Source organism: Mya arenaria, chromosome 9 (assembly GCF_026914265.1).
Source record: "Mya arenaria isolate MELC-2E11 chromosome 9, ASM2691426v1".
In the NCBI taxonomy this organism is placed as follows: Eukaryota; Metazoa; Mollusca; class Bivalvia; order Myida; family Myidae; genus Mya; species Mya arenaria.
This window is the reverse complement of record NC_069130.1, coordinates 19,881,715-19,906,961: the sequence shown is the minus strand read 5'-3', so window position 1 is coordinate 19,906,961 and position 25,247 is coordinate 19,881,715. Positions and strand designations below refer to the sequence as shown.

Sequence of the window (25,247 nt, the reverse complement as noted above, 5' to 3'; positions counted from 1 at the left end):
ATTGTACAATTAAGTCACTTTTATTTTTGAAGAACGAATGGAACGATGGTTCTTTGAAATTTAATAAATAAAAGTGCATGTCTGAGTCAGAGTCTGTACTTTGACTTGAGGCTGTTCGTTAGCAAGGCCTCAGATGATCTTAAACTTCGAGATATTGAAATGTCTAAACAAGAGTACAGTGTACGCACTGTTGAACGGGAATCAGAAATAGAAGAACATCTTTATGGCAGTATGGTGTACGCCATATTGTACAGGACACCTGACAAGTAAACTTCCGTTCATTCCTTGTACGGGAATCAGAAATTATAGAAGAACATCTTTATGGCAGTATGGTGTACACCATATTGTACCAGACACGTGACAAGACAATTTCCGTGTATTCCTTGTACGGGAATCAGAATTAGAAGAACATCTTTATGGCAGTATGGTGTACGCCATATTGTACAGGACACGTGACAAGTAAACTTCCGTTTATTCCATGTACGGGAATCAGAAATATCTTTATGGCAGTATGGTGTACGCCATATTGTAGAGGACACGTGACAAGTAAACTTCCGTTTATTCCATGTACGGGAATCAGAAATAGAAGAACATCTTTATGGCAGTATGGTGTACGCCATATTGTACAGGACACATGACAAGTAAACTTCCGTTTATTCCATGTACGGGAATCAGAAATAGAAGAACATCTTTATGGCAGTATGGTGTACGCCATATTGTACAGGACACATGACAAGTAAACTTCCGTTTATTCCATGTACGGGAATCGGAAATAGAAGTACATCTTTATGGCAGTATGGTGTACGCCATATTGTACAGGACACCTGACAAGTAAACTTCCGTTTATTCCATGTACGGGAATCAGAAATAGAAGTACATCTTTATGGCAGTATGGTGTACGCCATATTGTACAGGACACCTGACAAGTAAACTTCCGTTCATTCCTTGTATGGGAATCGGAAATAGAAGAACATCTTTATGGCAGTATGGTGTATGCCATATTGTACAGGACACGTGACAAGTAAACTTCCGTGCATTCCTTGTATGGGAATCGGAAATAGAAGAACATCTTTATGGCAGTATGGTGTACGCCATATTGTACAGGACACGTGACAAGTAAACTTCCGTTCATTCCTTGTATGGGAATCGGAAATAGCAGAACATCTTTATGGCAGTATGGTGTACGCCATATTGTACAGGACACGTGACAAGAAAATTTCCGTTTATTCCATGCACTCTTTATTCAGACTTACAATTAACAAAGCATATAAACGTTTTGCGTTTCACACATAACTAATATGAGTTTCAAACATAACAATATGCCATAATCATACACTTTTAGTATTATACATGTAAAGAAAACATTTTATGTCAGAAGAGAGTGACTGCATAAATCTTATTACTGGTTTAAAAAAATAAAATAAATAATAGTACTAGAATTATTTCCAGGAAATGGACTTAATCGTGATTCTATAAGGTAAACTTAAGGTTTATCAAAATAAAATAACTTATCAACTTAATAATAGCAGAATTCAAGGCAGATTCAAGATCCATTTGTCGTCTGAATAAAACTGGTTCCATATATTCATTAACGATCCATGTCTGAGTTTGGATATTTTTACCGAAATGGTGTTAATAATTGTTACAGTCAACATCGTCTTTGCAAAATACGTGACACGTTCAACCAAATGTTGCTCTTCTAACAAAATGTACATTAGAACAAAATTTGAAGTTTTTGAGTCAAACTCAGATGTTGATGTATACGAACCCAAATTTTCAGGGGTAAACAATGTGTATAACACTCACTGCAGAAAAAGCATGCATCCGTGGTTTTGACTTCCGGTGAACTTATATCAATGTATTGGTTGAAGTACTGTTTCAAAAAATAAATCAAATGAGAAATAAAATAATTCTATTTTATATTATTATTACAATCATTATTGTTTTTATTATGATTGTTATGATTGTTATTATTATTATTATTATTATTATTATTATTATTATTATTATTATTATTATTATTATTATGTAGCACTATTATCAAAAAACACACACAACTAAAGTGCTTAAAAGAACTAGACACCAAATGATAGCATTGCAACAAAGAAAAGTGTCAAAAACTTACCAAAAAATGATATCACTGTTTTAAACATTAAGAATCTTACTGATATATCACATCGCCTACTAAGCATGTATCTTTCCAATTTTGGGGAATTTTTCCAATTCAAAATTTACTAGGTTTGTCTACCATGTAAACTCAACTGAGACTGCGACAAGATTTTCCCTAAATCATGTAAAATAATGTTTAATCAGCTTCATTTTAGCTTGTATTGATAATTCTAGACTTGTTTTGAGGAAATACTGAATTTGCGGATTTTTGGACCATCTGGTGTCTAGTCCCTTTAACAAACAAATATACACAATATTTTAATTAATAAAACTGTACTTAATAATTCTTTTTTTTTTCACTTTGAAAACATGACTACCAAAACAAATTTAATTTTCCTTGGATTGGTGACTATTAGCATAATATTAGTGATCACAAAATCCCAATTGTTGTGTGTTTTGCATCTAGCAGTTCCAGGAAGTTCTGCTTTCAGATTTGATTGGAAATTGCTAAAACTATGCTTAACCCAATTTAATTCAAGAAAAGTTTGTTTTTTAAAAAAAGACCTTCGTCGATTCACTACAGCTTCGAAGTTCGAAGCTGTAGTGAATCCAATCGAAAATTTCGTCTGGATTTTTATACAAAATCTCTTTTATATGAAATTGCATGACCCAGGGGAGACAACACTTCTTCGAATGAAATCACATGTAAGAAATAAGTACTCATCTATAATCCTGTATAGTCAGTTGTCTCTGCAGAAGAGTGGTCTGAATGGGAGTTTGGTTTTCCATTTATTTCAGTAACAAAAAGAGAGATCTTATTTTACTTTACTCTTTATAAATACTCCTGTCTCCGCAAAGACAAGACAGGTGGAATAGCAACCATTATCCACTTAATGTGAGTGTTGATTAGGATCAAAACCCATTGAGCGCAAGTATATTACTGGTAATTTATCTCTTCTTTTTTCAAATCTTCTAAAATCATCCATGTGAACAAGGAGGCACTAATATTTTATTACTTCTATTTCAATGAATGCTGGATTATAAAGACAGTTGTTAGAAGATATAAGTCAGTTTCTGCGCTGTTTCAGAAGCTAGGATAATGTTCCCCTAGTTGTGTACCAGTCATATGGCACCTGTAAACCACTAGACCACTTTCACTGGCATCAATTAAAAAACCTGTTTTCAAAAGCTTATTATGCAATGACAGAAAAAATAAAAAACATAGGAATAAAAAAAAATAATAACAAATGTGCATACAAAATTAAAGGCATTCAGTCATGATAAAGATACATGATAAATAACAAACATAAAAATCACTGGTCTCTTTTAGTGCATAGAAAAAGACAATATAATTAACCGGAAGATTTCATGTGACAAAAAGTGTCAGAAACTCATACGAACAAACGAACATAAACTAACACAAACAAAAAACAGACGTTATGTACAAGGTCACCACAAGGCACAACTCAATAACTGCTTCTATTTCAATATGCAATTACTGAGTTCTTGCATTAAGGGGACTCGCACTGTCATGTTAGTAGCACTTCAGGATTATTTGGAATGTTGTGACGTAATACCTTCATAAACAATGTATGTTCAATAACAGTTTAATAACAGTTCAATAATAGGTCAATTATAATCAGGGGTCCTTACAATTGTCAATCATGAAAGATACCTAGGGGTCTGTTTGAGTATGAGGGATTCATGCCCAAAGCTGGGTAAAGGGGCTTCGACGGCTTTTGAAAATGTTTCCAAAGTGATTTATAATCATTTGAGGATACTTCCTACTGTTTGTGTTGCAAATATCCATGCAAATATATGGATCTTTAAAAACTGTACAAAGACTAAAAGCTCTAAACACTGACTTCCAGATTAATCCCGAACATTAGAACCCCTGAATAAATATGAACTGTAACAAGCAATAAAACATTTAATAGTAATACGACTTTTTAAGTTGTTAGCAGCCATCATGATGTCATTGTTCACTCTGAAGAAGGAATGGTGGCAGCCATTGTGGGACACATTTTGAAGGTCATGGGACTTACAGCCACCATTGTGGGACACATTTTAATGGTCAAGATAATTAAGATTTCTTCTTTGTGTAAAATACAGATCACAGTTAGTAAAAACATGGCCATTTCTAAATTTTAAGACTCTTAACAAGTCAACTAGTACACATACTGTTTAAATGCAAGCTAAGTCACCAAAAATCTAATAAATATAACAAATGTTACGTTTTTGTCACCAAAAGGCACTTGAGTATAAAGTCTTGAATATACAACTAGACTTCCACAAACAACATTAATCTTTGACTTAATAACATACAAGACAATCTTCTTTAAAAAAATAGTCATGAGAAAATAAACTATAAAATTCATCCTAACAATCACAAGAATACCATAAATGATATTGCAATAATGTCTTATACACAAACTTATTTTTGTACTTTAAAAAACACACAACTAATAGATACTCCAAACTTTGGATTTCATCATGGATCTACCGAGACCTATGTTTAATTAACAGTCTCGTTAAACTGATGGCTATTCCAGTACAACATAACCTACTGTGGGAAGGCAATTTTTTTTAGTATATGGGTGGGTGTCTTTTTTTAACTAATTTGGACCCCAAGAGGGTAATATTGCTTCTGTCTGGGGTGGTATAAAATCATAACAGTCTTAAAATCCCCCCTGGGGTTATATATTAAAATGGAATAGCGCTGAAGTTATGGTTGCCTATTCACTCTTTGTTGACAACCAAGTAAAAATGATTTCAAATAGATATTCTGTATATCAAATGACCTCCTCTATTTTCCCTCAATTCAACACAGTGGAATGGGACTGCTGATCTCCAAAAAATATTTTCATTCACAAAACAATAAAATATAATAGAAAAAAAGCATGATTCATATCAAAACATATGTGTTCATGGCACAATTAATGGTTACAAAAGTACAAAAGTTACTGCTATACTATGTTAGTCAAATTAATTCAAGCTTTTCTTTTTTAACTTAAAGAAAACAAGTATAACCTGCCAATACATTTAGAAAGTGAAGCATTATTTATCATTCCTTTATCAACAACAATGAAGTGATCTATGGTTCTCACAATACAAATATCACTTTTTAAGTATAACAATACTTTTACCAGTAATTGTTAGAAAAAGAGTGCAAAAAAATATCAGCTGATCCTTATATATCCACATTTAAATTTAACAAAATTGTCTCGTGCATATTACACTTAATATTCAGTAAGCAATTCTTAAAGAAAATTTAAAAATATAACATGATTCTTTTATAGGAATGAAGGTGAATTGTTACAAACACAATATGCAAAATTTTATGTCAGGTGTAAACATAAGTTGAATACTGAAATACATGTAGATACAGCAGTGAATTTTTGGGCATTTAATTGGAATCTCCAATATCTCATTTTCAAAAATGAAAGGAAGTTAATCTAATGTCAAAATCATCCTCTAATGTACATGTATATCACTGTATTGCAAAAATAATTACTTAAATCTACAGTCGAAAACCTTTATTCAAACATGTTAAGGTAAAAAATATTAAAAAGGGAAAAGGGCAGGGGGGGCTAAAAAAAAAAACAGGTTGGCCCCCAAAAAAAACATGCTGGTGCTAAGATAACAACGTACATTGAACTGCGTGTGCAATGAAGATCTTGAAAAAATATGATTTTGATAGAAATAATGAAATAGTGTTTAAAAGTAATTTTACCATTTTAATGTTTTTATATATATTATATATATATATGTTGCTCAAATAAGAACAAAGGCTTGCTACCAAAAACATTCTGGTGGCAACCCCCTTTAAAAACTGCATAGCTAAAACAATAATGTTTATATGATGTGATTATGTATGTGAAATTAAAAAATGTTTAAGATGACAAATTATCACAATGTTTATAAGATATAATCATTTCTAAAATTAACAATAACATAACAAAAAGCCCCCATGTGCCTAAAAAAACAGCTAATTATTTCATTTAAAGACTAAATTTACCAATGTACTCACATGCACATATCATTGCAAAACCAAAGGCAAATGAGAGCAGGAAATTCACCAAAAAATGTTCACAAAAGTCACTTCCGAGCCCCGAACTTCGGATTGAAGTAGAAGCCATCACTGTCTGCCCACCAGGGATCATTGTCCGTTCCCTCGACCACAAACAGCACTCTTGGGCCGGAGTCAAGATGTGTGTCAACGTCCAGTAGCTCACCCTCAGCTGACTGTAGACAGTACTTCCCAATGCCGAATTTCTGAGAGAAAGAATTGAATATCAAAGTTGTAATGAGCTGACTTTGTATATTACACTCACTTTGAACACTCGCTACTAAGTCAATGAATAGCAGTACAAATCTTTTATTAACTTGAACCTTTCCAATAATATAAACATCTTTCTATGTTTTTAGTGAAACATCATGTTATTTCAACTGCTCTTATCTTCACAGCTGTTACATTGGGGATTGAGCCCACAACCGTTTGGGCAAGCGGCAGAGACCTATACCATTACTGTCCTCCTTGAAAATTTAACCATAATTTCATGCCTACCTTCGGTATCCAAGTGAGAATATCTTCGATGACCTTGTTCCAGGGGTTATGAGCATATGAGTCTGACATTCGAAACTTCTCTTCCACACTCCCACGCCGAAACACCAACAAAACTCCATCTTCTAGATAAAAATACAAACACTGACGTCTAAGGTTTCCAATTGCAGTGTTTCATTCCTTTTCATATCAACAGCAAGCTAATCAGAATGGCAAGCTAAAAAGATTTTTCATTCTCCGATAAGAAAGTCTTCAGGTCTTATGGTTGAAGGCAACTTTTTGCAGCTTGTTGTTTAGATTTCAAGCAGTAAGGCCAGTGTGGAACTTGAATCAGTAAGGCCAGTGTGAAACTTGAATCAGTAAGGCCAGTGTGGAATTTGAACCAGCAAGGCCAGTGTGGAATTTGAATCAGCAAGGCCAGTGTGGAACTTGAATCAGTAAGACAAGTGTGACACTTGAATCAGTTAGGCCAGTGTAGAACTTGAATCAGTAAGGCCAGTGTGGAACTTGAATCAGTAAGGCTAGTGTGGAACTTGAATCAGTAAGGCTAGTGTGGAACTTGAATCAGTTAGGCCAGTGTGGAACTTGAATCAGTAAGGCCAGTGTGGAACTTGAATCAATAAGGCCAGTGTGGAACTTGAATCAGTAAGGCCAGTGTGGAACTTGAATCAGTAAGGCCGTGCGGAACTTGAATCAGTAAGGCCAGTGTGGAACTTGAATCAGCAAGGCCAGTGTGGAACTTGAATCAGTAAGGCCAGTGTGACACTTGAATCAGTTAGGCCAGTGTAGAACTTGAATCATTAAGGCCAGTGTAGAACTTGAATCAGTAAGGCCAGTGTAGAACTTGAATCAGTAAGGCCAGTGTGGAACTTGAATCAGTAAGGCCAGTGTGGAACTTGAATCAGTAAGGCCAGTGTGAAACTTGTATCAGTAAGGCCAATGTGGAACTTGAATCAGTAAGGCCAGTGTGGAAATTGAATAAGTTAGGCCAGTGTGGAACTTGAATCAGTAAGGCCAGTGTGGAACTTGAATCAGTAAGGCCAGTGTGGAACTAGAATCAGTAAGGCCAGTGTGGAACTTGAATCAGTAAGGCCAGTGTGGAACTTGAATCAGTAAGGCCAGTGTGGAAATTGAATCAGTTAGGCCAGTGTGGAACTTGAATCAGTAAGGCCAGTGTGGAACTTAAATCAGTAAGGACAGTGTGGAACTGAATCAGTAAGGCCAGTGTGGAACTTGAATCAGTAAGGCCTGTGTGGAACTTGAATCAGTTAGGCCAGTGTAGAACTTGAATCAGTAAGGCCAGTGTGGAACTTGAATCAGGAAGGCCAGTGTGGAACTTGAATCAGTAAGGCCTGTGTGGAACTTGAATCAGTAAGGCCAGTGTGGAACTTGAATCAGTAAGGCCAGTGTGGAACTTGAATCAGTAAGGCCTGTGTGGAACTTGAATGGGTAAGGCCAGTTTGGAACTTGAACCAGTAAAGCTGATGTTGAATTTAAACTATTAAGGTCAGTATTGAACTTATAGCAGTAACCATAGTTGGCCTTTAACAAATTAGACCAGTGTTGCACTTAAACCAGTAAGGCTGTTGTTTAACTAGTAAAGCCAGTGTTGAACTAAAACAAGAAAGGCTGTGTTGAACTAACACCAGTAAGACCAGTAATGACCTTAAACCAGTAAGTCTGTTGTTGAACTTAAACTAGTAAAGCCAGTGTTGAACTTAAACTACAGTAATGGAATACAAGATGCCAAATGTTGACATGTCAAGTCCCTTGAAACAGCCTTTGACACAGACATAATACTCTTCAATGCATCAGATTTTTGAGAATGCTTTGAAAATGCAACTAAAGATACAGCCCTGATAAGGTTAAGTCTATCAACAGTACTCATATTGGCATTTAACCTCAAAGTATGATCTTTGAGGTGCAGACTTGGGTCTTGTGTGAGACAAACCACCTCATCATGGTGAACCTTCAAGGCCAGATTTTTAAAAATCCTATTATGTATGGTCAAGATATAGCCAAGAAAAGGATCATTTCAACCTTTGACCTCTAAGCATGACCTAACATTTGGGGTGCAGACTTGGGTCTTGTTAGCAACTTGCCAAATCATGATGTTAAAACTTCATAGCAAGTGCGTTTTTTTAAAAATCCTATAATGCATGGTCAAAATACAGTCTGGAAAGGGATTATTTCAACCTTGACCTAGATCTAGACCTTTGACTTACAGACCTGATTCTTGTGAGTGACTTGCCACCTCATCATGGTGAACCTTCATGGTTTTATCAAAATCCTATCATGCATGATCAAGATACAGCCCAGAAAAAGTCCAAACCGACCCATGCATGCATAAACATGTAACTGCCATTGTTACAACTATGTCTCGCTCACTGCAAGCGGGCTAGACAAAAAGCAATAAGGTTGAATTTAACCAGTAAGGTTGTTGAGGAACTAAAACTGGTGTTAAAGCTAGTGTTGAACTTTAAAGGGACTGTACACCAGATTAGCACCAACGAATCTCAGTACAGTTATTTAATAAAATGTTTTACTCTTTCATAATTGTAAAAAAAATACCAAAATGTAAAAGAAAAATCGAGTCGGAGACGGGTTTGAACTGGTGTAGCCAAAATTGCAGTCCAGTGCTGTATCCACTGTGCTATGAAGGCTTACCATTAACTATTGGAATATTTAAGCTATTTACCTTACTTGGTAATATCACGTGATAACATTGACTAGCCAATCACGCATAAGGAATGAATTTTAATAGGTAGACATACCAAGTAATCTTTTTTAATGGAAAAATATGAAAAAACAGCGAAAAAAAATTAATTGTAAACTATGTGGTACTTCAATTATTAAGTTTCAATGCATCGTACACATCGATACCAAGTTTATGTCAGTTTTTGACGATTTTTTTGTTTTTTTTTCGCTATTTCATCATACAGCCCCTTTAACCAGTAAAGCTGGTGATAGACTCAAACAAAAGTTTACCTTCTTTATCAAGGTAATGAGCAATACTCTCTGGATCGGTGTCAGAACTCATGTGGAATTCAGCATAAGGCTGAAATACAGAAAAATATCAATGATTCGTTATAACATACATATACAGTCAAACTGCGGTCATTAGAACAGGCAGTTGTTCGAACAGGTGGTCGTTCTAGAACTGGCGGTCCTTCGAGGTCGAAGCTTAGTCCCGGACCTTTTTCCTTCTATGTTCACATAAAATATACTGACGCTCCATGGAAACCTAAATAAGTTGAGGAGTCGAGCACTATAGCCGATCCCAAATACACAAATCATGCACAAAACCTTATGACTTCCTCGAGGTCATAATTTCACACATTTTCCCGAGGGCGTGTTCCAAAAAAACAAAATAATTGCTAGGTGTTTAAATTCACAAGTTGTAAAAATTATATTGTCAACAAAGGAGGCTTAGTCCATGCATGCATGGCAAAGGGGGTTTGTCCATGCATGCATGGCAAAGGTGGGTTTGTTCATATATAAGTAATGAAAAGTATATTGTCAACAAAGGAGGTTTGTCCATGCATGCATGGACAAAGGTTGGTTTGTTCATGTATTCGTAATGAAAAGAATATTGTCAACAAAGGAGGCTTGGTCCATGCATGCATGGCAAATGTGGGTTTGTACAGGTACTCGATAAAACAGGCCCACAAATGTATGAACCAAGGGTATTATCAATTTTCAACTTCATATCTATACTGAAAAATACAATCTTATCTTAGATTTATGACTTATACTCATACATTGGCCGAACCAAGAAAATGTTAGTGAAACTGCACGTTCTATATTTAATGTCATATTCCAACTTCAGAAAATAGACTGTTTGCAATGTTATCCATACTGTGATATATTATATTGATCACGTTATGTCAAAACATTAGATATTGGCCTCACTTTTAAACCAAACAAATTAAAATATTAACAAAAGATGCTCAGTTTTTTTCATACTGGAATATTTTTTTCTCATATTGGCCTCTTTCTTCACAAATACTGGCTTAACAGCTCTTGTACAGAATTGGCACATTCTAAATTATTATTTGAAAAACTTTATGAACACGTACACCTGTGGATGTATGATATGGTCAATTAACAATCTTTAACCACATACCCCTGTGGATGTATGATATGGTCTTTTAACAATCTTTAACCACATACACCTGTCAATGTATGATATGGTCGATTAACAATCTTTAACCACATACCCCTGTGGATGTAAGATATGGTCGATTAACAATCTTTAACCACATACCCCTGTGGATGTATGATATGGTCAATTACCCCTGTGGATGTATGATATGGTCAATTAATAATCTTTAGCCACATAACCCTGTGGATGTATGATATGGTCAATTAATAATCTTTAGCCACATAACCCTGTGGATGTATGATATGGTCAAATAATCTTTAACCACGTACCCCTGTGGATGTATGATATGGTCAATTAATAATCTTTAGCCACATAACCCTGTGGATGTATGATATGGTCAATGAATAATCTTTAACCACGTACCCCTGTGGATGTATGATATGGTCAATGAATAATCTTTAACCACGTACCCCTGTGGATGTATGATATGGTCAATGAATAATCTTTAACCACATACCCCTGTGGATGTATGATATGGTCGATTATTAATCTTTAGCCACGTACCCCTGTGGATGTATGATATGGTCAATTAATAATTTTTAACCACATACCCCTGTGGATGTATGATATGGTTGATGAATAATCTTTAACCACATACCCCTGTGGATGTATGATATGGTCAATTAATAATCTTTAGCCACATACCCCTGTGGATGTATGATATGGTCAATTAAAAATCTATAACCACATACACCTGTCAATGTATGATATGGTCAATGAATAATCTTAAACCACATACCCCTGTAGATGTATGATATGGTCAATTAATAATCTTTAGCCACATACCCCTGTGGATGTATGATATGGTCAATTAAAAATCTATAACCACATACACCTGTCAATGTATGATATGGTCAATGAATAATCTTAAACCACATACCCATGTGGATGTATGATATGGTCAATTTATAATCTTTAACCACATAACCCTGTGTATGTATGATATGGTCAATAAATAATCTTTAACCACGTACCCCTGTGGATGTATGATATGGTCAATGAACAATCTTTAACCACGTACCCCTGTGGATGTATGATATGGTCAATGAATAATCTTTAACCACATACACCTGTTGATGTATGATATGGTCAATGAATAATTATTTTACCACATACCCCTGTGGATGTATGATATTGTCAATTAATAATCTTTAGCCACATACCCCTGTGGATGTATGATATGGTCAATTAACAATCTTTAACCACATACCCCTGTGGATGTATGATATGGTCGTTTAACAATCTTTAACCAAGTACCCCTGTGGATGTATGATATGGTCAATAAATAATCTTTAGCCACATACCCCTGTGGATGTATGGTATGGTCAATTGATAATCTTAAGCCACATACCCCTGTGGATGTATGATATGGTCAATTAATAATCTATAACCACATACACCTGTCAATGTATGATATGGTCGATTAATAATCTTTAACCACATACCCCTGTGGATGTATGATATGGTCTTTTAACAATCTTTAACCACATACACCTGTCAATGTATGATATGGTCGATTAACAATCTTTAACCACATACCCCTGTGGATGTAAGATATGGTCGATTAACAATCTTTAACCACATACCCCTGTGGATGTATGATATGGTCAATTACCCCTGTGGATGTATGATATGGTCAATTAATAATCTTTAGCCACATAACCCTGTGGATGTATGATATGGTCAATTAATAATCTTTAGCCACATAACCCTGTGGATGTATGATATGGTCAAATAATCTTTAACCACGTACCCCTGTGGATGTATGATATGGTCAATTAATAATCTTTAGCCACATAACCCTGTGGATGTATGATATGGTCAATGAATAATCTTTAACCACGTACCCGTGTGGATGTATGATATGGTCAATGAATAATCTTTAACCACGTACCCCTGTGGATGTATGATATGGTCAATGAATAATCTTTAACCACGTACCCCTGTGGATGTATGATATGGTCGATTAACAATCTTTAACCACGTACCCCTGTGGATGTATGATATGGTCGATTAATAATTTTTAACCACATACCCCTGTGGATGTATGATATGGTTGATGAATAATCTTTAACCACATACCCCTGTGGATGTATGATATGGTCAATTAATAATCTTTAGCCACATACCCCTGTGGATGTATGGTATGGTCAATTAAAAATCTATAACCACATACACCTGTCAATGTATGATATGGTCAATGAATAATCTTAAACCACATACCCCTGTAGATGTATGATATGGTCAATTAATAATCTTTAGCCACATACCCCTGTGGATGTATGATATGGTCAATTAAAAATCTATAACCACATACACCTGTCAATGTATGATATGGTCAATGAATAATCTTAAACCACATACCCATGTGGATGTATGATATGGTCAATTTATAATCTTTAACCACATAACCCTGTGTATGTATGATATGGTCAATAAATAATCTTTAACCACGTACCCCTGTGGATGTATGATATGGTCAATGAACAATCTTTAACCACGTACCCCTGTGGATGTATGATATGGTCAATGAATAATCTTTAACCACGTACCCCTGTGGATGTATGATATGGTCAATGAATAATCTTTAACCACGTACCCCTGTGGATGTATGATATGGTCGATTAACAATCTTTAACCACGTACCCCTGTGGATGTATGATATGGTCGATTAATAATTTTTAACCACATACCCCTGTGGATGTATGATATGGTTGATGAATAATCTTTAACCACATACCCCTGTGGATGTATGATATGGTCAATTAATAATCTTTAGCCACATACCCCTGTGGATGTATGGTATGGTCAATTAAAAATCTATAACCACATACACCTGTCAATGTATGATATGGTCAATGAATAATCTTAAACCACATACCCCTGTAGATGTATGATATGGTCAATTAATAATCTTTAGCCACATACCCCTGTGGATGTATGATATGGTCAATTAAAAATCTATAACCACATACACCTGTCAATGTATGATATGGTCAATGAATAATCTTAAACCACATACCCATGTGGATGTATGATATGGTCAATTTATAATCTTTAACCACATAACCCTGTGTATGTATGATATGGTCAATAAATAATCTTTAACCACGTACCCCTGTGGATGTATGATATGGTCAATGAACAATCTTTAACCACGTACCCCTGTGGATGTATGATATGGTCAATGAATAATCTTTAACCACATACACCTGTTGATGTATGATATGGTCAATGAATAATTATTTTACCACATACCCCTGTGGATGTATGATATTGTCAATTAATAATCTTTAGCCACATACCCCTGTGGATGTATGATATGGTCAATTAACAATCTTTAACCACATACCCCTGTGGATGTATGATATGGTCGTTTAACAATCTTTAACCAAGTACCCCTGTGGATGTATGATATGGTCAATAAATAATCTTTAGCCACATACCCCTGTGGATGTATGGTATGGTCAATTGATAATCTTAAGCCACATACCCCTGTGGATGTATGATATGGTCAATTAATAATCTATAACCACATACACCTGTCAATGTATGATATGGTCGATTAATAATCTTTAACCACATACCCCTGTGGATGTATGATATGGTCTTTTAACAATCTTTAACCACATACACCTGTCAATGTATGATATGGTCGATTAACAATCTTTAACCACATACCCCTGTGGATGTAAGATATGGTCGATTAACAATCTTTAACCACATACCCCTGTGGATGTATGATATGGTCAATTACCCCTGTGGATGTATGATATGGTCAATTAATAATCTTTAGCCACATAACCCTGTGGATGTATGATATGGTCAATTAATAATCTTTAGCCACATAACCCTGTGGATGTATGATATGGTCAAATAATCTTTAACCACGTACCCCTGTGGATGTATGATATGGTCAATTAATAATCTTTAGCCACATAACCCTGTGGATGTATGATATGGTCAATGAATAATCTTTAACCACGTACCCGTGTGGATGTATGATATGGTCAATGAATAATCTTTAACCACGTACCCCTGTGGATGTATGATATGGTCAATGAATAATCTTTAACCACGTACCCCTGTGGATGTATGATATGGTCGATTAACAATCTTTAACCACGTACCCCTGTGGATGTATGATATGGTCGATTAATAATTTTTAACCACATACCCCTGTGGATGTATGATATGGTTGATGAATAATCTTTAACCACATACCCCTGTGGATGTATGATATGGTCAATTAATAATCTTTAGCCACATACCCCTGTGGATGTATGGTATGGTCAATTAAAAATCTATAACCACATACACCTGTCAATGTATGATATGGTCAATGAATAATCTTAAACCACATACCCCTGTAGATGTATGATATGGTCAATTAATAATCTTTAGCCACATACCCCTGTGGATGTATGATATGGTCAATTAAAAATCTATAACCACATACACCTGTCAATGTATGATATGGTCAATGAATAATCTTAAACCACATACCCATGTGGATGTATGATATGGTCAATTTATAATCTTTAACCACATAACCCTGTGTATGTATGATATGGTCAATAAATAATCTTTAACCACGTACCCCTGTGGATGTATGATATGGTCAATGAACAATCTTTAACCACGTACCCCTGTGGATGTATGATATGGTCAATGAATAATCTTTAACCACGTACCCCTGTGGATGTATGATATGGTCAATGAATAATCTTTAACCACGTACCCCTGTGGATGTATGATATGGTCGATTAACAATCTTTAACCACGTACCCCTGTGGATGTATGATATGGTCGATTAATAATTTTTAACCACATACCCCTGTGGATGTATGATATGGTTGATGAATAATCTTTAACCACATACCCCTGTGGATGTATGATATGGTCAATTAATAATCTTTAGCCACATACCCCTGTGGATGTATGGTATGGTCAATTAAAAATCTATAACCACATACACCTGTCAATGTATGATATGGTCAATGAATAATCTTAAACCACATACCCCTGTAGATGTATGATATGGTCAATTAATAATCTTTAGCCACATACCCCTGTGGATGTATGATATGGTCAATTAAAAATCTATAACCACATACACCTGTCAATGTATGATATGGTCAATGAATAATCTTAAACCACATACCCATGTGGATGTATGATATGGTCAATTAATAATCTTTAACCACATAACCCTGTGTATGTATGATATGGTCAATAAATAATCTTTAACCACGTACCCCTGTGGATGTATGATATGGTCAATGAACAATCTTTAACCACGTACCCCTGTGGATGTATGATATGGTCAATGAATAATCTTTAACCACATACACCTGTTGATGTATGATATGGTCAATGAATAATTATTTTACCACATACCCCTGTGGATGTATGATATTGTCAATTAATAATCTTTAGCCACATACCCCTGTGGATGTATGATATGGTCAATTAACAATCTTTAACCACATACCCCTGTGGATGTATGATATGGTCAATTAACAATCTTTAACCACGTACCCCTGTGGATGTATGATATGGTCAATAAATAATCTTTAGCCACATACCCCTGTGGATGTATGGTATGGTCAATTGATAATCTTAAGCCACATACCCCTGTGGATGTATGATATGGTCAATTAATAATCTATAACCACATACACCTGTCAATGTATGATATGGTCGATTAATAATCTTTAACCGCATACCACTGTGGATATATGATATGGTTGATTAATAATCTTAAACCACATACCCCTGTGGATGTATGATATGGTCAATCAATAATCTTTAGGCACATACCCCTGTTGATGTTATGATATGGTTGATTAATAATCTTAAACCACATACCCTTGTGGATGTATGATATGGTCAATTAATAATCTTTAACAACATAACCCTGTGGATGTATGATATGGTCAATCAATAATCTTTAGGCACATACCCCTGTTGATGTTATGATATGGTTGATTAATAATCTTAAACCACATACCCTTGTGGATGTATGATATGGTCAATTACCCTTGTGGATGTATGATATAGTCAACTTATAATTTTTAACCGTGTACCCCTGTTTATGTATGATATGGTCAATAAATAATCTTTAACCACGTACCCCCTTCTCATCATCATCAAAGTCGTAGAGGCCGCGTTCAAACTTCTCCACAGGGTCACTGTGCTGAGAGAGTTCATCCACTGCAGTCTTACCCAGCTGCCCTGTAACAAATACACTTAGAACTTAAGTTTAAAATTCTAACAAGTGTGAAACACCAGCAGTATTGAGAATATACCGGGTACTTAACTGTACGCCTTGATGATTTTCAATGTCACATCACCTTGATTTTAACCTCCCACAACAATTACCAACTTTATTCAAGAAAGACTTTATTGAATCTTAGTCCATGTGCATTATTTAGTTCATGCGTTCATGCTCATCATGTGACTAGGTAATATTTCCATTGGTTTAACAGTCATGAGTATTAATATCCGAGTGAATTGGTGCCATGATAAAGGGGCACAATACAGGTCTTCATTTGATAGAACCAAACTTTTTTTATTGCCTTTGGCCAGTAGAGCTTAAAATTGGCTTTTACCAGAAAAACAGACAAGGTAAATATCTCAGTAACAAAAACTCATGGGTCTACATACTGAAGATTTCCTCCTGTTGATCAAACTGGGACTTTGATCCGGTTGAGAGGCCCATCCCACTGGCGGGGGAACTTGCCCCATCCGACTGCGTGTAAGGTAGAGGCATAATGTGGGATGCATGACGTAGAAGGTTTCGGGTCTGTGGTGTTTTGGGCGGTGAAAGGACGGGCGCAGTTTGGGACTGGGATATGGGTGAGTATTTGTGGGCCTCTGATGCCTTGCGGATGTCCACCTGCAGGTTTGGGTTTTTGATGACTCCTGAAAGAGATGAACTTATTTAAACAATGGCTTTGAACAAGTTATTGCAACTTATATAAATCACTGTTGCTGGCCCAATGTTGTGCGAGAGAGGGTTCTTGAGTTGTGAGTGTAACCCAAGAACTTGCAGAAAACCCACTTGTCCCATATGGTGACCACAAAAACTCACATGCAACCAGTCCAAAAATCGAGCCCGGGTTGCCTAGGTTAGGAGCGAGTGCACTAACCACTGCACTTACCAGACAACCTTTTTAAAATAAATTTAGGATGCTATGTTATAAATGATGTCGTTATGTACATGTATTATTTAGTAATATATGTTTAATTCACAATGTGATTATCTCGAATATTGGAGATTACAATTCCTCAAAACATTTAAATTGACAGTAAATCATCAAAAATTACCATGTGCTGGTTGAGGAGGTCTTGGATTCATTGAGGGACTGAAATTGAAGTTATTTGCTGGTCTGAAGGTTGCCTGGTTTGGTCCAAATGCTGTCTGGGTCCGTGCCGAGAAACTTTTTCGCAAAGTTCTCTCAATATCATGGTGGTCTCGAGGCCTTGAGTTGGGGGAAACTGGAGCGACAGGGGCTTGGGAAGGAAACAGGACAGTCTGGTTGGGAAATTGTGGATATCTTGGTGGCTGGATCTGGTTTTGTAAAAATAGATAGCTTGATTGGTGGACTCTCATTGATGGCACAATAGGCTGTGAAGGTTGAGTTTGGAAGAATGCTGATTGCTTGGGTCCAGTTATGTCCTTTTGGTACAGAGAACCTGGATATTGGGTCTGGTTGTAATTCCCTGAAGGGTTTGTTCCCTGGAATGATAACGGTTGCCTTTCATGTAGATAATTATGGGGGTAACCAGTTGTTTGATTGATGACCGGCATCAGGCTATGCCCAGTGGTCATCACATATGGCTCTGGTACCTGTCCTGGATTGGTCATGAATAATTCCCGTCGAACACCCTCTTGGTAAGGTGGATTTCTCGGAAAAAATCTCTGATTTGTATTCAGTGGCGTATATTGAGCCTGTTCAGGATGGTATGGATTTTGTGTATTGTATAGAACCCCAGGGCTTGCTAGTCCAAAACCGTTACCCACTAAGTTGCTTCTGATGTCAGGTGACTGTCGAGGCGTGAAATTCTTGGTAAAACTACCTGAATACTTCTCTATGAGCTCAGCATTGGCTAGAAACACTTGTCTTATTTTCTCATCATGATCATTCAGTTCTTTTTGAGAATATGCTTCCTTTGACTCCTTTTTCATCTGAAAGAAACCACTCCTCTGTTCTTGATGAAAATCTTCAAATGTTTGATTGGACACTGGACTTGGAATAATCAGAATTCTTCGACCCTCACTTGTCTGGTAATACTGTAATGGTCTTACAAGTGAACTTTTTGGAATTGGAGACACAAGAAGTGGGTTTAACTCTGGTCTTGGGTTTGTAGGCAACTGCTCTTGGTTCATAAAATTACGGCTATGCTTGGTGGTTCCTGGAGTGGAGGTCGACTGAATGTTCCGATCTTTACTCATTACTTGCTCGTTAGGCTGAACCATTGTTGGCATTATTGGGCTCCCTATTTTAGGAACAAGAACTGTTGTTGGCACAGATTCTGGCCTCTTCAAATTCTGATCAAAGCCTATGGGGAAATGAGTCGGTGGTGTGTGTTTCATCCAATTTGAATGAGATGTTTTGGGAGGAGATCCTGACATAAACAGGAAGTCATCATCAGAAATTGAGTTGTTGTCAGGCAGAATTTTTACAGGGTCTGGAAAAGTATTTCCCTCAATGGGGCTGTATGGCTTAGTTGTTAAATCACTGGCAGTTTTTGGAGGACTACTCTCTACTGATATGTGTGTTTTAGGCACAATTTCTGATTTACCATCACCTGTAGAATCAGTGAAGGAAGTGTTGGACAATATATCAGAGATGTCAGTCCTTGAAGTGCTTTCTGTCATGCTTTCGCTCTGGTTCACTACCTCAGGAATGTATTTCTTAATGATATTCAGCATTGCTTCTTGGGAATCAAGCTTTTCAACCTCCTCCATATTTTCATAGTCAGAACTATGGGCTGAATCAATCCTAAAGGTATCTATATTTCTCTCAGAGTTCAGGGGTAGGCTCTCACTAATGAGAATATCAAAGTCGGGTAGACCAATTTCTTCAAATTTAGGCAAAAGCGCATTAATCAGCTCATCAGAAGTTTTCGGCAAGCTGGTATCTGAGCCACTCGATTTTAGTCGACCATTCTCTGTTTGTCCCATATAGAGAGAAACAACAGGTGCACTATCAGAAGGAGGAACTGTCTTTCCATTTGGATGACTCTGAATATCGTCTCCGAAAAATTTCATCAAATGTTCATAGGGATCAACTGCTAATGATGGTTGTAACACCTCCCGATCTTCACCACCTTGAAGATTAGGCTGAACCTCATTATGAGCCGCACTCTCTTTATGTTCCTTTGTAGAATCAGACTCCAAATAAGCAGCTTCTTTCTGACTCTTGCTAGAAGCTTCTTCCGGACTCTTGCTAGCACCTTCTTTTTGACTCTTGCTAGCTGCTTCTTTCTGACTCTTGCCTTTGTCGATTTCTGCCACAATTTCATGAAGTCTCATGTCTATCTCACTTTGAATATGTGAAGTGTGTCCATTTCCCATTGAGGGGAGAAGTGAATACGCCTGATCGGGGCTTCCATTTTCTAAAAGAAAGAAAAGGCATAATTTTGATGAATATCAAAACAAGATTTATATCTAGACTCTAGAGAAAAATGTATTGACTTCTTCAAGTTATCTTGACCCAGATATTATATCTACCTGGTCCATTTCTGCCCAGTTTTTAGTTGTTCACACCTGCTTTCCAACCGTAAAAGAGGAAAAGGCTAGGAAATTTCAGAGAAAGTTAATGATGGTTTGTAGTTCATTAGTAAGTAATTATAAGACTTTATATAATATCTAATACATTAATTTAATTAGTATCTGTTTGTACTTATTCTTAATCAAAATTCAATACAATAGAAAATGTATACGGGGCAATAGAGTTAGCTTATGTATTAACAAATAAGTTCAAGGATACACCTCCATGCAGTGTATGTCAACGTATGGCAACATGAATATTGCCTACATAAAACATTATTTTAGTTCAAAGTAATTCATATCATCAATGCTTATTTCTACTGATCATAATATGAAAGAGGGCCAATAAGGTCCAGATGGATATGGTCCAGACAGATGGGAAAATTGGCTGAAATAGTCCAAGCCAATATTTCAACTGGGCAGAGTTGATCCAAATTTGTTCAGGCATACTTATAACTAGTTTGGAATTGATGTAATTTTTCTTACAGCCCATATAGATCTTGCATCAAATGGCTCAACATCAATATATTCATTAACTCATCAGGAGTCAAGTAATTATTTAACACACTGGTCTGACAGAGCTGGCAATGAAATGTGTTTTTAAGTGTCACAATTCAATACTATTGTAAAATTCTATTATCAAATAGATGTCTACAAAAAAATGCCAAAAAAGTTGAAAGTTAAGGCAGTTGTAAAAAACAAATTGCCAAATTTCTTAAAAAAAATACAGAAACAAGCTTAACTACACTGGTAATCCTTAAACATTTTATTCCATTTTTTTAACTTTATCTTGATTTTACATGATAGAAAAATACTCTATTATCTTGATTATCAGGAGGAGAATTCCTTTAAAAGTCTAAAAATTCTTAAAAATGAGAATAGAAGAAAAATAATACAAAAAAACGCGCACTCAATTTGATCCTGTTATAAGGAAGATTTGTTGACATGGGCAAGGTGTTTAAGACTCAACCTCCAAAAAATATGCATTTCTACATTCTTGAATTAAAACCAAGTCAAAATATAAACTGACCTAGCAGCACGAATGCTGGATGTCTCAGGAGGTCGCTAGCAGAGGGTCGAGCCCTTTGGGGAAGCGTAAAGCCCTGGAGAATCAGGTCTCGGATCTCACCGTCGATGTTCGCAGGAATGTCCTCAACAGGGGGTGATTTCTCTACAATCTAACAACCAAGAAAGAGACATCTGTAACAATTCTTATATTTAATGGCTTACCATGTCAACTTTTCAAATACCTGCACACTGTTCTAAACTGGCTTAATGGGGATTTACATCATGAGTAAAATAATTTGATTAATTGATCTGAATTGCAGCTGAATTTGGAAAACTCAAAAACTTTTTATCTTTAGAAAACAGGCTCCATTTTCTTGCGCAATACTCTCATTTAGCCATACTTATTATTATAACTTGATTTTACAACTTAAAAATTAGTTCATTTTAATTATCTTAAGATTATTTCCTTTGTATATCTCAGACCTCTAAAAATGAATATATATCACAAATTACACACAAGAATAGCGTGCTTAACTAGATCCTGTTAAAATGGAATCAAGCCTACTTAAGGAGTTAATGGAGCTTGACAAGTTAAAATCTTACCACAACAATAAGAGCCATCAAATTCTGGTATCTTTTGATCCATGGTGGAACCCCACTCAGTACATGAACCAGCACACACACAGCAGCCCACACTTCTGCAGGAAAGCTGTACTCTATCGCCTTGGCTTTCTCCGGGCTCCATTGAGTTTGGGTACCTACAAGTTTGTTGTATTTCCTCGGTGTCCCCTGAATACGCCTTGATAGCCCAAAGTCTGTCATCTTGATGGAAACGGACCCGTTCATGGTGTTCAGCAGAATGTTGTCAGCTGGGAAGTAAATATTTTATTCAATGCATGTTCATACACTTATTTACAAACATTGGTTCAAAATCATAACATCAACCTTCATCTTTCTCATTAGAATACTTTGAATTACTTTATGTTACATTTGAAAATGATTATAAATATCTTAAATGAAACAGATTATGAATGCTAATTTCCATCGTAACGCTTGTCTGGTGTGGAAGAAATGTGAATGAAAGGTATAAAAGCTGTTTCCATAGTGATGCTGAAAATGCCACAGACTGTTGTAAAAGCAGCATGACATATTCTTTAAATAAAGGCCACAATTTCTCAAAAAATCTTTCCTAAATCAAGCTTAAGTCTCTTTATTCATTACACCAAATAATTGAATTGAACTCTGTTATTAAAATTATTTGTAACGCAATTATTATAAAGATAATTTCTTTAAAAAAGTATCAGAAAGGTTTGAAATGAAATAACACAAATTGTTCCAAACAAAAAAGTGTTCTTAGTTTGACCATGTGACAAGGGAGTGAACTTAGTTTCAGAAATTGGTGCCAGATGTCAGCTGTCTGGTGTGGGTTGTTGCTAAATTCAATTGCTACCTTTAATATCCTCGTGCATTATGTTCTTGTTTTGAAGGTACACCAGTATCTCGAGCAGCTGTTTGAAGTATCGTAGAGCCGTTCTCTGTCCTAGACGTTGACCCAGTTTCCTCTGGGCATTGATAGCTTCAGTAAGACAGCCACCTATGAATGAATAGAAATCACTTGATGAAAACTAGAATTACATGAATCAGATGAGTCGTCTGTCATGAGGTCACCATGACCTTGACCTTTAACCTATAGGGATTATCTTCTGACCATGACCAGTGAACATACCAAGTCTGAAGACACTACATCTAGTCAATCAAAAGAAGTTGATCTTGAAAAAAGTGTCTGTAATTTTTCTTGTAAAAGTCACCATTTGATCCAATAATCAATAATCTATTGACCGTGACAAATGTGAACACAGAGTAATCCCTTTATGTCATTCATGCTTTAAAGTTGACACAATAAGGTAATGTATAATGTATGATCGATCGATCATTCATTTAATTTTCTTTGAGTTTGAGAGACTTCGCCGAAAAATTATTTCAACATCTGTTTGAAGCAATCAACGTAAATGATATGGTGGCACAGACATTTGCTTGCACATATCTATCATGAGTGTGTGGTCAAGTCCGAACACTCCAATGTAACTTACCAGCAATAAACTCCTGTAGGATGTATATTTTCTCGCCATGACGAATGGCTCCGTATATCTGCACGATGAATGGGTGATCTAGTTCACTCCACAAGGTTATCTCTTCTTTCTCATAGTGGGAGATGTGCATCTAAAAAATGAGATTTTTTTTCGTTTTAAAGATTTCTGAGAAAGGTGAGAAAATATCCCAGCAGCCATTTTTGTAGGTTGAGAATGGTTAAGTGGCATATGTGTCCGCTCTCACCCAAGATGTTGTAGGTTCGATTCCCATGAAGAGAACTTTCTCATTACCTCTCAATAGATATAGAAGTATATACTAGAACCCATTTCCCTGACACGGAGGAGGAAATTGGTCCTTCTATCCTCGGGTGGGGATGCTTCCATAGTCAAATGTTCAATGTTTTACCCTATAAATTGTGAGGAAATCCCTTTATGGATTACATGTATATACCCAAAGAAGAGCAATGTGAAACGTATGATTTAACAGATAAAAAAGTATATGCAGTTATAAATATGTTGTTTTTTTTCAATTAATAGTTACATGGCCACAAATTCCACCAGCTAAAATAGCATTAACATATTGCTTATATATTTTTTTCTCTGATTCTTCAGTAAATTTCATTTTCTCTTCTCTATATACTCACCTCCTTCACACAGAACATGAAGTCTGTTTCAAAGTCTTTGGCAAGGTGACATTTCCCAGTCATGCCATTTCCAAGATGTGAAATCTTAATCCACTGGAACTCATTGTTGTAACGCAGACCCATAATCTTCAGCTTGCTCTGAAAGGTATGAATATTAATCTCAACATTATGATTAGGATTTTTGGTAACAGTGACCTTGACCATAACCCCTCAAACCCAAAGAGCAATTCTAAGTTACATCTTTCTGTTCATATAAACTTTAGTATACACCAAGTTTTATAACTTTCCATTTGCAATAAGTCATTGAGGGGAACCCATTGGTCTATTTATATTCAAAGCCACCTTGACCCACAATCAAATCCAAGCTAGGTCATCACATAAGCTACCTACACACTAAGTTTCATTACTATCAATCAATGTTTACTAGAGTTATTGAGCCGAAACTGACTTCATCCTAACCGTTCTATGTCAAGCTACATGTAAGTAGTATTTCAATACAGCCCCATGCTTCTCACACATACCTTATACTCTTTAAGAATAACGCCTTCCTCCCTGACATGTTTTTGAAGTTTGGCCTCGATGAGAAAGCGAGATTTGAACTCCTCCCATATCCCGACCACTCTTACCAGCTGGGCCTTGTCTGCATAAACTACCTCATCTGAAAGATTAGAAATATGTTGGTCATTTGTAGTGTATACTACAACTTATAACTTAAGATCATTCAGCTTAATGAGAAAATTGGCATATTACGACCATATATCTGTTGATGAAGTTATAATGCTCAATCCAAGTTCTTAAAATCTATTCAACTCAAAAATGTATAATAAGAAGGCAGCAGAAGGGGCAAAACCCAATTACAATTTAAGCCAGAGTTATGGGCCTTTCT

At 36.0% G+C, this 25,247-nt stretch overlaps 1 protein-coding gene across 4 annotated transcripts in view; it reads right to left on the bottom strand.

The window, feature by feature from the left end:
- Nucleotides 1-1,222: 1,222 nt before the first annotated feature.
- LOC128246534 (uncharacterized) overlaps nucleotides 1,223-25,247 on the bottom strand; it is a 63,406-nt gene continuing 39,381 nt past the window's right edge. For all 4 annotated transcript variants that reach the window (XM_052964778.1, XM_052964777.1, XM_052964779.1 and 1 more), the window contains exons 10-21: nucleotides 24,883-25,019; nucleotides 24,362-24,499; nucleotides 23,718-23,847; nucleotides 23,078-23,221; nucleotides 22,231-22,496; nucleotides 21,650-21,797; nucleotides 18,171-20,465; nucleotides 17,508-17,765; nucleotides 16,975-17,075; nucleotides 9,662-9,731; nucleotides 6,677-6,798; nucleotides 1,223-6,384 (exon numbers count right to left, since the gene is read on the bottom strand). In XM_052964778.1, the coding sequence (XP_052820738.1) occupies nucleotides 6,208-6,384; nucleotides 6,677-6,798; nucleotides 9,662-9,731; nucleotides 16,975-17,075; nucleotides 17,508-17,765; nucleotides 18,171-20,465; nucleotides 21,650-21,797; nucleotides 22,231-22,496; nucleotides 23,078-23,221; nucleotides 23,718-23,847; nucleotides 24,362-24,499; nucleotides 24,883-25,019 (3,986 nt within the window). In that variant the 3' untranslated portion in view covers nucleotides 1,223-6,207. The remainder of the gene's footprint in view (nucleotides 6,385-6,676; nucleotides 6,799-9,661; nucleotides 9,732-16,974; nucleotides 17,076-17,507; nucleotides 17,766-18,170; nucleotides 20,466-21,649; nucleotides 21,798-22,230; nucleotides 22,497-23,077; nucleotides 23,222-23,717; nucleotides 23,848-24,361; nucleotides 24,500-24,882; nucleotides 25,020-25,247) is intronic.